Source organism: Cervus canadensis, chromosome 17, assembly GCF_019320065.1.
Source record: "Cervus canadensis isolate Bull #8, Minnesota chromosome 17, ASM1932006v1, whole genome shotgun sequence".
In the NCBI taxonomy this organism is placed as follows: Eukaryota; Metazoa; Chordata; class Mammalia; order Artiodactyla; family Cervidae; genus Cervus; species Cervus canadensis.
Genome location: NC_057402.1, coordinates 47,489,518 through 47,504,113, shown reverse-complemented (window position 1 = coordinate 47,504,113; position 14,596 = coordinate 47,489,518). Strand labels below are relative to the sequence as shown.

Genomic DNA, 14,596 nt, shown 5'->3' with positions numbered 1-14,596 from the left:
CGTGAACTAAGAATTAAGAAGCTTTTTAAGTAGTTGAGGGGGAAAATCCAAAGAAGAATAACATTTTGTGACATATCGTGAAAATTATATAAAATTCACATTTTAATGTCCGCAAATAAAGTTTGACTGGAACAAAGTCACACCCATTTGGTAACATGTTGTCTGTGGCCATTTAGAGCCATTTAGGGCCATCAGGACAGGATCAGGTAGATGTACAAACCCCATTTAGCCCACAAAGTCTGAAATGTGTTCTGTCAGGCTTTTTCCAGAAAACGTTTGCCACCTTGGTTCTGGGATGGTGGTGTTTCAGGTGCTTAATAAATGTCTGGACGGGGACTTCCCTGGTAGTCCAGTGGTTAAGACTCTGCACTTCCAATGCATGGGGCGTGGGTTCAGTCCCTGGTCAGGGAACTAAGATCCCACATGCCAGGCGACCAAAAACTAAATAAATATTTGGATAATTGGGATGTCATGTCACATAGAACTTGGCTAGTTCCAAAACTCAAGTCCATGAATAGGAAAGATATACTGCGGTGGCCTCCATGAGGACCTTGGTAGTATCTCCACCTGGGGGCAGGTCAGATGGACACTGCCATCCACCTTCACTCCCATGATGACACAAAGTGAGATGTCAGCCTGAATCGCCCAGATAAATACAGTATATTGAGAAGGAAGAATTGCTTAGAAGTTTGGGGGTAAGTCCAACAGTAGCTGTGTCCCAGGGTTGGCTCAGGGCTGGAGAGACCCTCACTCCCTCCACATGGCCGCGACCCATTAAGGTGCCAATGGATAGGTGGGCATCTAACACAGGAAAGGACAAGAACGTGAGAGAGACTCAGACTGGGGATCCGTCCGCAACTGGACACGAACTGGCCAGTCACCCAGGGAAGTGTCAAAATCCAATGTGTGTCCAGTTAAATGCAACAGGGGAGGCAGAGTGAGTGGGGGTTCATGGACAGGCTGTGTCCTGTGCCCGTCCCCAGACATACACCCAGTGCACCCGCACAAACTCTTGCAGCCGTTTTCAGGAGGACCACCTACCCCCTGAACCCAGGACTTTGGGCCAAGTGGAAGAAAGGCAATGGTTTGATTGATTTGTTTGATTTCTTCTTTGTCCTTCTCTGTATTTTCTGAATGCTCTGCAGTGATCACTTATTCTTTTTATATACTAAGAGCAAGTGCCTTTATTTTAAAGAGTCCGGGGACAAATGAGCAGCCTTGGAATGAGGAAGCCAGAATGAAGGGTTGGGGACACCCATGGCAGAAAGGTCCTAGAAGGCTTTCTCAGGAAAGTGGATTTCAGGAGCAGTTTGAACAAGCAGAGATTACCAGCTTGACAGGGAATCAGATGGGGAGTAGGAAAGGAAGGAGGGGGTGAAAGGAGGTCATTCCTCAAGGAGCCAGGGCTCCTTCCACACCTGCAAAGCCTTGAGAACCAGGTACCACAGACACTGGCATTGTGGCCCTTGGCCCATGCCCTGATCCTGACCTGTCTCACCTTCTCTCCCTCTCCTCCCCACCCAGGAGTCGTGTTCCACTACCGCCCGGGCTCCTCCCGCTACTCACTGACCTTTGAGGAGGCCAAGCAGGCCTGCCTGCGCACCGGGGCCGTCATTGCTTCGCCAGAGCAGCTCCAGGCCGCCTATGAAGCAGGCTACGAGCAGTGTGACGCCGGCTGGCTGCAGGACCAGACAGTCAGGTGAGACGAGCTGGGCTCCCCTCCCCATCCAAACCCAACCGTGCGAGGTCAGGCTTGGGGAGCCTGAGCCTGCGGCAGCCACCACCGAGCGGGCACCCACCACACTCCTGGCTGACCCCTTAATTTCTCCCCCAGAACCAAGGCGTATTCTGAGAGGGTGGGAATGGGTCCCAGGAGACATTAGCTCCTTGGTCATTTCTCCTCAAAAAACATATTGAGAGCTCCCTGTCAAGCCCCCCAGTCCTCCCCAGCCTGACCCTTCTATGCCGTGGGCTTTCTTCTGAAGCCAGGAATCCCGCAATGGCCCCCAGGCGGCCCTACCCCCAGCTGCACAGGGAGCATGTTGCATGAGAGATTCCTTCCTGTTTTATTTTTTATTTTTTTGGCTGCACTGGGTCTTCGCTGCTGCTTGTGGACTTTCTCTGGTTGTGGCAAGTGGGGGCTACTCTCTAGTTACTGTGTGCAGTCTTCTCATTGTGGTGGCTTCTCTCGCTGCGTAGCGTGGGCTCTAGGGTGCACGGGCTCAGTAATTGTGGCACATGGGCTTAGTTGCCCCACAGCATATGGGATCTTCCCAGACCAGGGATTGAACCTGTGTCCCCTGCACTGGCAGGCAGATTCTTAACCACTGGCGCACCAGGGAAGTCCTCCTTCCTGGTTTGAATCCTCCAGGAGACCTGCCGCCTCACCCTGGGGCCTACATCCCCAGTTTTCTAGAACAAACGCTCATCTGCCCCTGCCACCCTTCCCTGCAGATACCCCATTGTGAGCCCGCGGACCCCCTGTGTGGGTGACAAGGACAGCAGCCCAGGGGTCAGGACCTACGGCGTGCGGCCACCATCAGAAACCTACGATGTCTACTGCTACGTGGACAGACTCGAGGGTACAGGCCCTGTTCTCACATTTCGGGCTGTGGATGGGTGAGGGGGCTGATGGGGAGGTACAGCGGAGGGGGAGTCACCATCCACCTAGTCCCATTCTCACCTGGGCAGGCAGCCAGGAAAGGATCCTACTTAAGAAAGAAGGCCTTCCCAGTCCCCTTCTCAGGCCAGGCCCCTTATCTGCCTCCCAGATGGTTCACGTGGATTCCCCAGCATTGCAGGGAAGCACTGGTTTCTTGAAAAAGCAATAAGTTCTATAGATAAATGAATTAAAATGTTATATGTACCTTCTGCCTCATTGAGCATCTCAATGCCATGAACAAATCAAAGACTCTGAGAAGTCCTGCATTTAAAAAAAAAAAAAAAACCTCTTCAACTCTGCTTAATCCAGCATCACCCAAGCTTAAAGAAACACAGACCCTTGTTTGGTCTTATTTCTTATCATTTCGATTAAAATCACCAAATCACTGTCCCACTGAACCCAGTCTTGGAAATGCTGGTATTTTGGAGAGATTTTAACACTGCCACTCACTTGTTTGGGGACCTGGGCAAGTTACTTAACCTCTCTAGGCCTCAGTTTCCTCATCTATAAAATGGAGCTGATTTATGCTTATATCAGAGACTTCACTGAGTATTAAATGAGATGTGCATAAAAAGTGCCTGGTATAAGCAGGTGTTCAGTAAATGTGAACTTCCTCCCCCCAGATCAGACGCAGACCCCAGTACTGTTCTGGGTGTTGGGACTCCGACCCCTAAGAGTGGCCACAGGCCCTGCTCTCTGAGTTCACAGGATGCGGGTGGGGCCACAGGTCCATAGCATTCAGTGCTCCATGATCAAGTGCTGAGGCTCAGGGGAGCACAGGGTGCCCAGGAGTGCCTCTCTTAGACAGAAGAGGGGGTGCCTAAGTGTGACTGGAGAATCCAGAGAGAAGGAGGGGAGGTTGTTCAGATGGAGCGTGACTAACTCGTCTTAGTGCAGCCTGCCTGCCCCGGGGTGAGCAGCGGCTGCTCTGGCCATGGGCACGAAGGCTCACACCTGCCACCTGCCTCTACCCCCAGGGGAGGTGTTCTTTGCCACACGCCTGGAGCAGTTCACCTTCCGGGAAGCCCAGGAGTTCTGTGAATCCCAAAACGCCACGCTGGCCACCACGGGCCAGCTCTACGCTGCCTGGAGCCGCGGTCTGGACAAGTGCTACGCCGGCTGGCTGTCCGACGGCAGCCTCCGCTACCCCATTGTCACCCCGAGGCCCGCCTGCGGCGGCGACAAACCAGGCGTGAGAACCGTCTACCTCTACCCCAACCAGACGGGCCTCCTGGATCCGCTGTCCCGGCACCACGCCTTCTGCTTCCGAGGTTTGTGTCCTCATCTCCCCTCCGGCCCCCCTCTGTCTTGGGGGTGACTCCCCCAGACTCGACCCTCCTGATCTCTGCCCATCCATCACAGCAAAGAGGACAAAGTCAGTCCACTGGATGGGGTGACCTTAGGCTTTGACTCCATGGCAAGTACACCCTTTTAATGTGCCCCCAGAGACACATAAAGAGAAACAAGTAAGAACTTGGGCTCTAAAATCGGGCAAATCTGAATTTTAGTTATGACTCTGCTGCTTTGTAGCTGTGTGACCTTAGGCAAGTCACTTAGTCTCCCTGTTTCTCTGCTTTCTCTATAAAATAGTGATATAATATTTCCTACCTTGAATTGTTGCTGGAAGGATTAACTGGGGTAATGCATACAGAACATTTAGCATAGTACCTGGGAAATACTAAATGCTCAATGAATGTTAGCTTTGCAAATAAATAACACACATATATGTTGTGTGTATGTGTGTATATAAGTATACATACAGTTTCGACTTGTACAGCCTGGTCAAACTTTCATTTGCTTCTAAATATTTCTGTGATGAGTTTAGTCAAATTATTCTTCACTAAGCACCAAAAATTCATATTTCTAACTGACCCGTGCTGAGGATTCTATGCCATGTTACCAGAGTTCTGAGAGGGATGTCATCGACTCAGTGGGCATGGCCAGGCTATGGCCAAGGCCTGGCTGGGCTCTGATTGGATGAGTTCTTACAGGGTCCATGGGTCCAGATGCACTGCCCAGAATGTAGATTGTAGTACTGGCTTGTGCCATATTTTACATATTATACATCAAAACTCAGTATATTTATAACTTCCTGTGAATATATAATTATTTCAAAATAAAGTTAATTTTTTAAAAAAACTCCCCAAGGGACTTCCCTGGCAGTCCAGTAGATAAGATTTAGCCTTCCAATGCAGGGAGCGTGGGTTCAATCCCTGGTCAGGGAGCTAGGATCCCACATGCCTTGTGGCCAAAAAAACAAAACATGGAACAGAAACAATATTGTAACAAATTCAATACAGACTTTAAAAATGGTCTAAATTTTTTTTAAAAAAAGGATCTTAAAAAAAAAAAAGCCTTGAATGACCCAAAGTTTCCAAGACTTTCAGTGCTAAGTCGCTTCAGCCATGTCTGACTCTTTGCGACGCTATGGACCATAGCCCACCAAGATCCTGTCTATGGGATTCTGCAGGCAAGAATACTGGAGTGGGTTGCCATGCCCTCCACCAGGGGATCTTCCTGACCCATGAATCGAACCCATGTCTCTTATGTCCCCTGCATTAACAGACCGGGTTCTTTACCATTAGCCCCACCTGGGAAGCCCCAGGATCACCTTTTAAAACCTAATTCAAAGAAAGTTCAGTCTCACTCTGCCAGTCAGGAAAGTCAATCCCTTCCCAGAGGAATTGATGAGGCCCTTGCCCCAGCACCCCTCTCCTTGCTCTGGACATCAGAAGCAAGCCAATTAGCCCCCCAATAAATTCTCAGCCAAGCATTTCTACCATCTGCCCCCAACACTCTGTAGACTCAGCCTTTTATACATCTGCTGAGAAACCTGGCTTCCTTCCTGATCAAGCCCACTAAACGAGAACAGTTACTCCCAGTCAATGAATCCTGCCTTCACTAGCCAGTGCCAGGATGGCTTCATGCATGTTAAATAGCACTCTCCTGACTTTGATCCAGACATACTTGGAACATAATTTCTGTCCAAGAAAGGCAGCATCATTGCAGTACTTAAGAGCAGAGAGTCTGACATCAGATTGTGGTGTGTGCATAGTCGCTCAGTCGTGTCCAACTCTTTTGTGACCCTATGGACTGTAGCCTGTCGGGCTCCTCTGTCTATGGAATTCTGCAGGCAAGGATACTGGAGCAGATTGCCATTTTCCCCTCCAGGGGATCTTCCTGACCCAGGGATCAAGCCCACATCTCTTGCATTGCCTGCATTAGCAGGTGGATTCTTTACTACTACACCACCTGGGAAGCCCCTGGCACCAGATACTTGGGCCCATGGACTAGATCTGTCACTTAGAAGCTACTGACACTGGAAAAGTCACTTAACCTTAGTTTCCCTGTTTGTGAGATAATGTATCTCTCTCACGTGGCTCTTGTGGGATAAAATTATTTTATCTTATTTTAAAATATTTGCTTATTTATTTGGCTGTGCTGGGTCTTAGTTACAGCATGCAGGATCTTTAGTTCTGACAGGAGGGATCTTTAGTTGCTCCACGCGAACTCTTAGTTGCAGTGTATGGGATCTGGTTTCCTGACCTGGAATTAAACCCAGGCTCCAGCATTGGGAGCACTGAGTCTCAGCCACTGGATTACCAGGGAAGTCCTCTAAGATGATTTTATGCATCGATGCATCACACCTTTAAACAATGCCTGGCGTGTATAATAGATTCTGCAAAAGAGGTGCCCCAGACCACCCTGAAATAAAGTGCTGATGGTATGTTCATATTGATATAGTTGAAGCAAACAGCTCTTATTAATTAAGGACGAATGTCATCTCAACGGACTGGGTGGGGATTGGAAGGCCAAGGACCAGCAAGATTTGTGCACAGGCTTGGCCCACCTCATGGTCCCCTGCGTCCCTTGAAGAAGGGCCAGCCTGAGGTGGGTCACTGGTAAGAAGGAGCCCCCAGCCCTCACCACCCATATCCCCTTTAGGTGTTTCAGTGGCGCCCTCTCCAGGAGAAGAGGAGGGTAGCACACCCACCGCAGGCCCTGACGTGGAGGATTGGATCGTGACCCAAGTGGGGCCTGGCGTGGCTGCTGTCCCCGTCGGGGAGGAGACGACTGCAACCCCAGGCTTCACCATTGAGCCAGAAAACAAGACGGAATGGGAACTCGCCTACACCCCAGCGGGCACTTTCCCACTACCAGGTCCGTCCGGGCTCTCCTGCAAGTCCTGCTGCCTCCCTGGGCTAGGGTGTGGCCTGGATAGGGGGAGGAGAGGATGTTCTCTCCCTGGGACCTGTGCTCTATTTCCCCAGCCCTGACCCCCAGCCCTGACATTATCTAAGTGTGCTGCCATGGGCAACTTCAGCCATCTCAGCAGGCATCAAAGACCAACTCCTAAGGGAGAAAAAGGGCGGCTTTGTTCATAAAACACACCTCTTCTCTCTCTCTCTCTCACTCTCTCTCTGCACTCAGTTATCTTCCAGCTACACGCCCCAAATGCCCAGCACTGTATCAACTGGAGGACTCTCACTCACTCTGTGCTCCTGCATTCAGACCTCTACTCTCTAAACTCTTAAAACTCTTGTGGGAGGAACTCCAACAGAGGAGAAAGGACCTGGAAGGGGGTGGCTGTTGGCAGTCCCACTGTGACCTGTCTTCTTCTCTTGTTTCTCCTTTTGGGTCCTTTTTCGGGCCAGGTGTCCCCAGTCAGAACTTCCTGAGCAACAGCTGTCATGATTAAATCACATGGGACTTGCTGGGATGAAATCCACAGACTTCAAACCCTATTAGAAAAAGCATTTAGTAGGTATCAGGTTTAGGAACTCCTGGCTTACAGAAACATTAATAGCACCCACCCCACAACCCCCACCATTGCAGACCTTCTCAGAGCCTTGGATGTGCTAATATGCTCTGTAAAGCAGAGAGGGCAGTGTATTCAATAGGTCCCAAATGAATTTGACCACAGGGTCTTTTTTGTTTTTTCATGGAACATTTTTAACATGGCCACTTCAGGTAAGACTGATTTATAGTGATGCACAGTAACCTGTGTGTACCTAGCAGAGTCAGTTTGCCCAGGGTCACGTGCATTTGAAGACAGGAATATATCAAAGCTTCCCACTAATTCATCTAGTCACTCAGTCAGTGCACAGTTCCCAAGCAATCTGGCCGCACCAAGTGCTCCTCTGGGTGCTGGAAATGCAAACCCAGAAGGTAAAGGTGCATCAGTGGAATAAGTAGAATTTTCACTCAGGGACTTCACCCAGCAGTCACACCTGCTCCAGGCCCTTTCCTTGCCCTTCACCAGGACAGGAAGAACTGAGTCCTCGTAGGCATGAGTGTGTGGCTTGGCAGAGAACTCGGGAAGCCAGTAACAGAAGTTATTCATGGGAGGGGACTCCAGTGGCCCCACAGAAATATTTCCCAATATTTCGTCAGCTCCCTACCACTTCACTGATTTGAGCCCTATGGGGAACCATCTCTGCTGCTGTTAACTCTGGACCTTTTTCTTTAAATTGACTTGCTTTTGACAAGAAACCAAAAATGTAATGTCTGTAAGTGGCTATTTTCTGATTTGTGGTGTGTGTATATATTTATGTGTATATGTATGCATGCGGGGGACTTCCCCAGTGGCTCAGTGGTAAAGAAACTGCCTGCAATGCAGGAGACCTGGGTTTGAGTCCTGGATAGGGAAGATCCCCCTGGAAGGGTATGGCAACCCGCTCCAGTATTCATGCCTGAAGAATCCCATGGACAGGGGAGTCTGGCGGGCTATAGTCTATGGGGTTGCAAAGAGTCAGACACTACTGAAGTGACAGAGCATGCACACACACATGTATATGTGTGTTTAAATAGATAGATAAATATCCATCTAAAATCCTCTTGCATGCATACCGCCACTGCTCCTGAGCTCCCTACCCTCATCCAGGATTCTCCTTTAAGTGAAGGTAGGCTGTGAGCCTGACCACTGGGACCCAGCACCCTCTGTGCTCAGGTTCTCTGCCTGGGAAATTAGCTCAAAAATATATGCAAGGTACAATCCCAGCTAGTTATTTTTCAATGCCAAAGGAAACAGGACAGAAAGGAAATAATGTAACCATAATTATTTAGAGTTATGGGGTTTCTTTCTTTTCTCTCTCTCTCTCTCTCTCTCTTCCAAATCCTCTCTATTAGCCCTATTAGGGCTCTCAGAATGGAAAAAGTTGATGTATTTTTGAAAACATCCCTCTTGGCCTCAGAGGGATGAGTTCTGGTGCACAATTCTCACTTACAAGGATTATCAGCATGGTCAGGATATTAAAATCATTGTGCCATGTCCTGCCCCAGAATTCCTAATTCAGTGGAGCTGGGGAGGGACCCAAGAATCTCCTTTTCTGCCATCTCCCAGCTGATGCAGTGCTGATGGTCCAAAAACCACACTTTAAAAATCATAGTTCTAGATAAATGAGGTGATAATGTAGAAGCACTTGAAAGAAGGTGACCTTGATTGCCTTCAACGGCAGCCAAGCTCTCACATACTGTGACTTGTTTGGGTGGCGCCCCCTAGAGTCTCACAAAGCAGAGCCTGAGGGTGGTGGGGAGCTTTCTGGTCCCTATTCTCCCAAGTGTCTGTGCAAGGGTCCATTAGAAAATGTCTAGACACATCTCTGAGCTCTTGAGGAAAAAGTCTTACTGTGGAAGGAATGGAGTTCAGCTTCTCTGCATGAGCTTAAAATGGGTAGAGTTACTAAATTCACACCTTGTCTTTCTTCTTCCTTTCCTCCAGGGATCCCTCCTACATGGCCTCCCACTGGCGCAGCAACAGAAGAGCACACAGAAGGCCCTTCTGCAACGGAAGTGCCCTCAGCCTCAGAGAAGCCGTTCCCCTCAGAGGAACCATTCCCCCCAGAGGAACCATTCCCCTCAGAGAAACCATTCCCCCCAGAGGAACTGTTCCCTTCAGAGAAGCCGTTCCCCTCAGAGAAGCCATTCCCCTCAGAGAAGCCGTTCCCCTCAGAGGAACCATTCCCCTCAGAAAAACCATTCCCCCCAGAGGAACTGTTCCCCTCAGAGAAGCCATTCCCCTCAGAGGAGCCATTCCCCTCAGAGAAGCCATTCCCCCCAGAGGAACCATTCCCCTCAGAGAAACCAATCCCCTCAGAGGAGCCTTTCCCCTCAGAGAAGCCATTCCCCTCAGAGGAGCCATTCCCCTCAGAGGAGCCATCCACACTTTCAGCCCCAGTGCCCAGCAGGACTGAGCTGCCAAGCTCTGGGGAGGCATCCGGGGTGCCCGAAGTCAGTGGTGACTTCACAGGCAGTGGAGAAATTTCAGGACACCTAGACTTCAGTGGGCAGCCCTCAGGGGAAAGTGCAAGTGGACTGCCCTCTGAAGACCTTGACTCCAGTGGGCTCACCTCTACAGTGGGCTCAGGCCTGCCTGTGGAAAGTGGACTGCCTTCAGGGGAAGAAGAGAGAATTACATGGACCAGTGCTCCTAAAGTTGACAGGTTGCCCTCTGGGGGTGAGGGCCCAGAAGTTTCTGCTTCTGGAGTAGAGGACATCAGTGGACTTCCTTCTGGAGGAGAGGTTCATCTAGAGATCTCTGCCTCTGGAGTAGAGGACATCAGTGGACTTCCTTCTGGAGGAGAGGTTCATCTAGAAATCTCTGCCTCTGGAGTAGAGGACATCAGTGGACTTCCTTCTGGAGGAGAGGTTCATCTAGAGATCTCTGCCTCTGGAGTAGAGGACCTCAGTGGACTTCCTTCTGGAGAAGAAGGTCATCTAGAGATCTCTGCCTCTGGAGTAGAAGACCTCAGCGTAATTCCTTCTGGAGAAGGTCCTGAAGTCTCTGTTTCTGGAGTAGAGGACCTCAGTGGACTTCCTTCTGGAGAAGGTCCAGAAGTCTCTGTTTCTGGAGTAGAGGACCTCAGCGGACTTCCTTCTGGAGAAGGTCCTGAAGTCTCTGTTTCTGGAGTAGAGGACCTCAGCGGACTTCCTTCTGGAGAAGGTCCAGAAGTCTCTGTTTCTGGAGTAGAGGACCTCAGCGGACTTCCTTCTGGAGAAGGTCCAGAAGTCTCTGTTTCTGGAGTAGAGGACCTCAGCGGACTTCCTTCTGGAGAAGGTCCAGAAGTCTCTGTTTCTGGAGTAGAGGACCTCAGCGGACTTCCTTCTGGAGAAGGTCCAGAAGTCTCTGTTTCTGGAGTAGAGGACCTCAGCGGACTTCCTTCTGGAGAAGGTCCAGAAGTCTCTGTTTCTGGAGTAGAGGACCTCAGCGGACTTCCTTCTGGAGAAGGTCCAGAAGTCTCTGCCTCTGGAGTAGAGGACCTCAGCAGACTTCCTTCTGGAGAAGGTCCAGAAGTCTCTGCCTCTGGAGTAGAGGACCTCAGTGTTCTTCCTTCTGGAGAAGGTCATCTAGAGATCTCAGCCTCTGGAGTAGAGGACCTCAGTAGACTTCCTTCTGGAGAAGGTCCAGAAGTCTCTGCCTCTGGAGTAGAGGACCTTGGTGTTCTTCCTTCTGGAGAAGGTCATCTAGAGACCTCTGCTTCTGGAGTAGAGGACCTCAGTAGACTTCCTTCTGGAGAAGGTCATCTAGAGATCTCTGCCTCTGGAGAAGAGGACCTCAGTAGACTTCCTTCTGGAGAAGGTCCAGAAGTCTCTGCCTCTGGAGTAGAGGACCTCGGTGTTCTTCCTTCTGGAGAAGGTCATCTAGAGACCTCTACCTCTGGAGTAGAGGACCTCGGTGTTCTTCCTTCTGGAGAAGGTCATCTAGAGACCTCTACCTCTGGAGTAGAGGACCTCAGTAGACTTCCTTCTGGAGAAGGTCATCTAGAGACCTCTACCTCTGAAGTAGAAGACCTCAGTAGACTTCCTTCTGGAGAAGGTCATCTAGAGACCTCTACCTCTGAAGTAGAGGACCTCAGTAGACTTCCTTCTGGAGAAGGTCATCTAGAGACCTCTACCTCTGGAGTAGAGGACCTCAGTAGACTTCCTTCTGGAGAAGGTCCAGAAGTCTCTGCCTCTGGAGTAGAGGACCTTGGTGTTCTTCCTTCTGGAGAAGGTCATCTAGAGATCTCTGCCTCTGGTGTAGAGGACCTCAGTAGACTTCCTTCTAGAGGAGAGGATCATCTAGAGACTTCTGCTTCTGGAGTAGGGGACCTTAGTGGACTTCCTTCTGGAAGGGACGGTCTGGAGATCTCTGCTTCTGGAGCTGGGGATCTTAGTGGGTTGATTTCTGGAAAAGAAGACTTGACTGAGTCAGCTTCTGGAGACTTGGACCTTGGCAGAATACCTTCTGTAACTCTAGGAAGTGGGCAAGCTCCAGAAGCAAGTGGTCTTCCTTCTGGATTTAGTGGTGAGTATTCTGGGGTGGACCTTGGAAGTGGCCCATCATCTGGCCTTCCTGACTTCAGTGGACTTCCATCTGGGTTCCCAACTGTCTCCCTAGTGGATACTACATTGGTGGAAGTTGTCACAGCCACCACAGCAGGTGAACTAGAAGGAAGGGGAACCATTGACATCAGCGGTGCTGGAGAAACATCTGGGCTGCCCTTCAGTGAGTTGGACATTAGTGGAGGAGCAAGCGGACTCTCTTCAGGAGCTGAACTCAGTGGCCAAGCATCCGGGTCACCTGACATCAGTGGGGAAACCTCTGGACTCTTTGGTGTCAGTGGACAGCCCTCAGGGTTTCCTGACATTAGTGGGGAAACTTCCGGGATTCTTGAGATCAGTGGGCAGCCATCAGGGTTTTCTGGAGAAATATCTGGCATGACTGAGCTTAGTGGACTGCCCTCTGGACAACCAGAAATCAGTGGAGAAGCTTCTGGAATTCTTTCTGGCCTTGGTCCACCATTTGGCATAACTGACCTGAGTGGAGAAGCACCTGGGATCCCTGATCTCAGTGGGCAACCATCAGGTTTGCCAGAGTTCAGTGGGACAACATCTGGGATCCCTGACCTGGTTTCCAGTGCCATGAGTGGCAGTGGTGAATCTTCTGGCATTACGTTCGTGGACACCAGTTTGGTTGAAGTGACCCCAACGACATTTAAAGAAGAAGAAGGCTTAGGATCTGTGGAACTCAGTGGCCTCCCTTCAGGAGAGGCAGATCTCTCAGGCACATCTGGGCTAGTGGATGTCAGTGGACTGTCTTCTGGAGCAATTGACTCCAGTGGGTTTACGTCCCAGCCTCCAGAATTCAGTGGCCTGCCAAGTGGAGTAACTGAGGTCAGTGGAGAAGCCTCCAGAGCTGAGAGTGGGAGCAGCCTGCCCTCCGGAGCATATGACAGCAGTGGACTTCCGTCTGGTTTCCCCACTGTCTCTTTTGTAGACAGGACTTTGGTGGAATCTGTAACCCAGGCTCCAACTGCCCAAGAAGCAGGAGAAGGGCCTTCAGGCATTCTGGAACTTAGTGGTGCCCCTTCTGGAGCACCAGACATGTCTGGAGACCATTTGGGATCTTTGGACCAAAGTGGGCTTCAGTCTGGGCTAGTGGAGCCCAGTAGGGAGCCTGCAAGTACTCCATATTTTAGTGGGGACTTTTCTGGCACCACTGATGTAAGTGGGGAATCCTCTGCAGCCACGAGCACCAGTGGGGAGGCCTCCGGACTTCCAGAAGTTACGTTAATCACATCTGAGTTGGTGGAGGGTGTTACTGAACCAACCGTTTCCCAGGAACTGGGCCAGAGACCCCCCGTAACATACACCCCCCAGCTTTTTGAAACCAGTGGTGAAGCCTCTGCATCTGGGGATGTGCCAAGGTTCCCTGGATCTGGGATAGAAGCATCATCAGTCCCAGAATCCAGCGGTGAGATGTCGGCCTATCCCGAGGCTGAGGTGGGAGCGTCTGCTGCCCCCGAGGCAAGCGGAGGAGCTTCCGGGTCCCCTGACCTGAGTGAAACCACCTCCACCTTCCATGAAGCTGATCTGGAGGGAACCTCAGGCCTGGGAGCAAGCGGCAGCCCCTCAGCCTTTCCGCAAGGCCCCACGGAGGGCTTGGCCACCCCGGAAGTGAGTGGAGAGTCAACCACCACCTTTGACGTGAGCGTAGAGGCATCAGGCTCACCTTCCACCACTCCCCTGGCTTCTGGAGACAAGACTGACACCAGCGGAGACCTGTCTGGCCACACCTCAGGGCTGGATATTGTCATCAGCACCACCATCCCAGAATCCGAGTGGACTCAGCAAACCCAGCGCCCTGCAGAGGCACGTCTAGAAATCGAATCCTCAAGCCCCGTGCACTCAGGAGAAGAGAGCCAAACAGCTGACACAGCCACCTCCCCAACTGATGCTTCTATCCCAACCTCTGCAGGAGGGACAGATGATTCAGAGGCAACCACAACAGGTACAGTTGGGATTATTTTCCTTTAAGTGGGTCGGAGTGATTCAGACTGTAGCATGGTAGGAAGCAGTGTCGACTCAAGTTTCTGAGCTGTGCAGGCTTAAGCAAGTTTCTTAACCTCTCTGAGCCTCATCTGTAAAACGGCAATAGTACCAGGAGAGAGTAAATGAGATATAAATATGTCAAGAATGAGGCTATATCTTTTGCACACAGTACACACTTGTAGGTTCACAATTGTTACGGTCACAGTAGAGTTCCATAACACAAACATTTATATGTGAACTCAACTATCTGTACTTGGCACAAGAAGTACTGTTTAGATAGTGCTGGAAATTCTTCTCCTGTCCCTGGCCCACAGAATGAGTGTGAAAGGAGAGAATGAATCTGCTGATGATATTTATGTGCCATTATTTACTTTGTGCAGGGTTAAAACCTGCACAGTTCAAGAAACTATGATGCATCACTTCAGCTGTGTCATGCCTTTGGACCCTGGGTCCTCACCCCGACCCTGTGCAAGTGAACCCTCCTCTGTACTGTAGTGATGGTCTCACCTTGACACAAACCCAGCAGCTGCTGATTTTCCTTTATTTTCTGGGACCCCTTGCATCCCCCTGTGTACTGAGAGTCCAGTCAGAGAATTCAGCCCTGCCAGAAGCAGGGGCTCA

The 14,596-nt window shown here is 50.5% G+C and overlaps 1 protein-coding gene across 19 annotated transcripts in view; it reads left to right on the top strand.

Moving 5' to 3' along the window:
• Positions 1-14,596, top strand: part of ACAN (aggrecan) — a 68,801-nt gene that overhangs the window by 36,204 nt on the left and 18,001 nt on the right. For 3 of the 19 annotated variants that reach the window (XM_043489828.1, XM_043489835.1, XM_043489829.1), the window contains 5 exons: positions 1,525-1,699; positions 2,455-2,582; positions 3,640-3,933; positions 6,608-6,823; positions 9,384-13,934. In XM_043489828.1, the coding sequence (XP_043345763.1) occupies positions 1,525-1,699; positions 2,455-2,582; positions 3,640-3,933; positions 6,608-6,823; positions 9,384-13,934 (5,364 nt within the window). The remainder of the gene's footprint in view (positions 1-1,524; positions 1,700-2,454; positions 2,583-3,639; positions 3,934-6,607; positions 6,824-9,383; positions 13,935-14,596) is intronic. The other 16 variants (XM_043489846.1, XM_043489845.1, XM_043489834.1 and 13 more) reach the window with 16 other exon arrangements.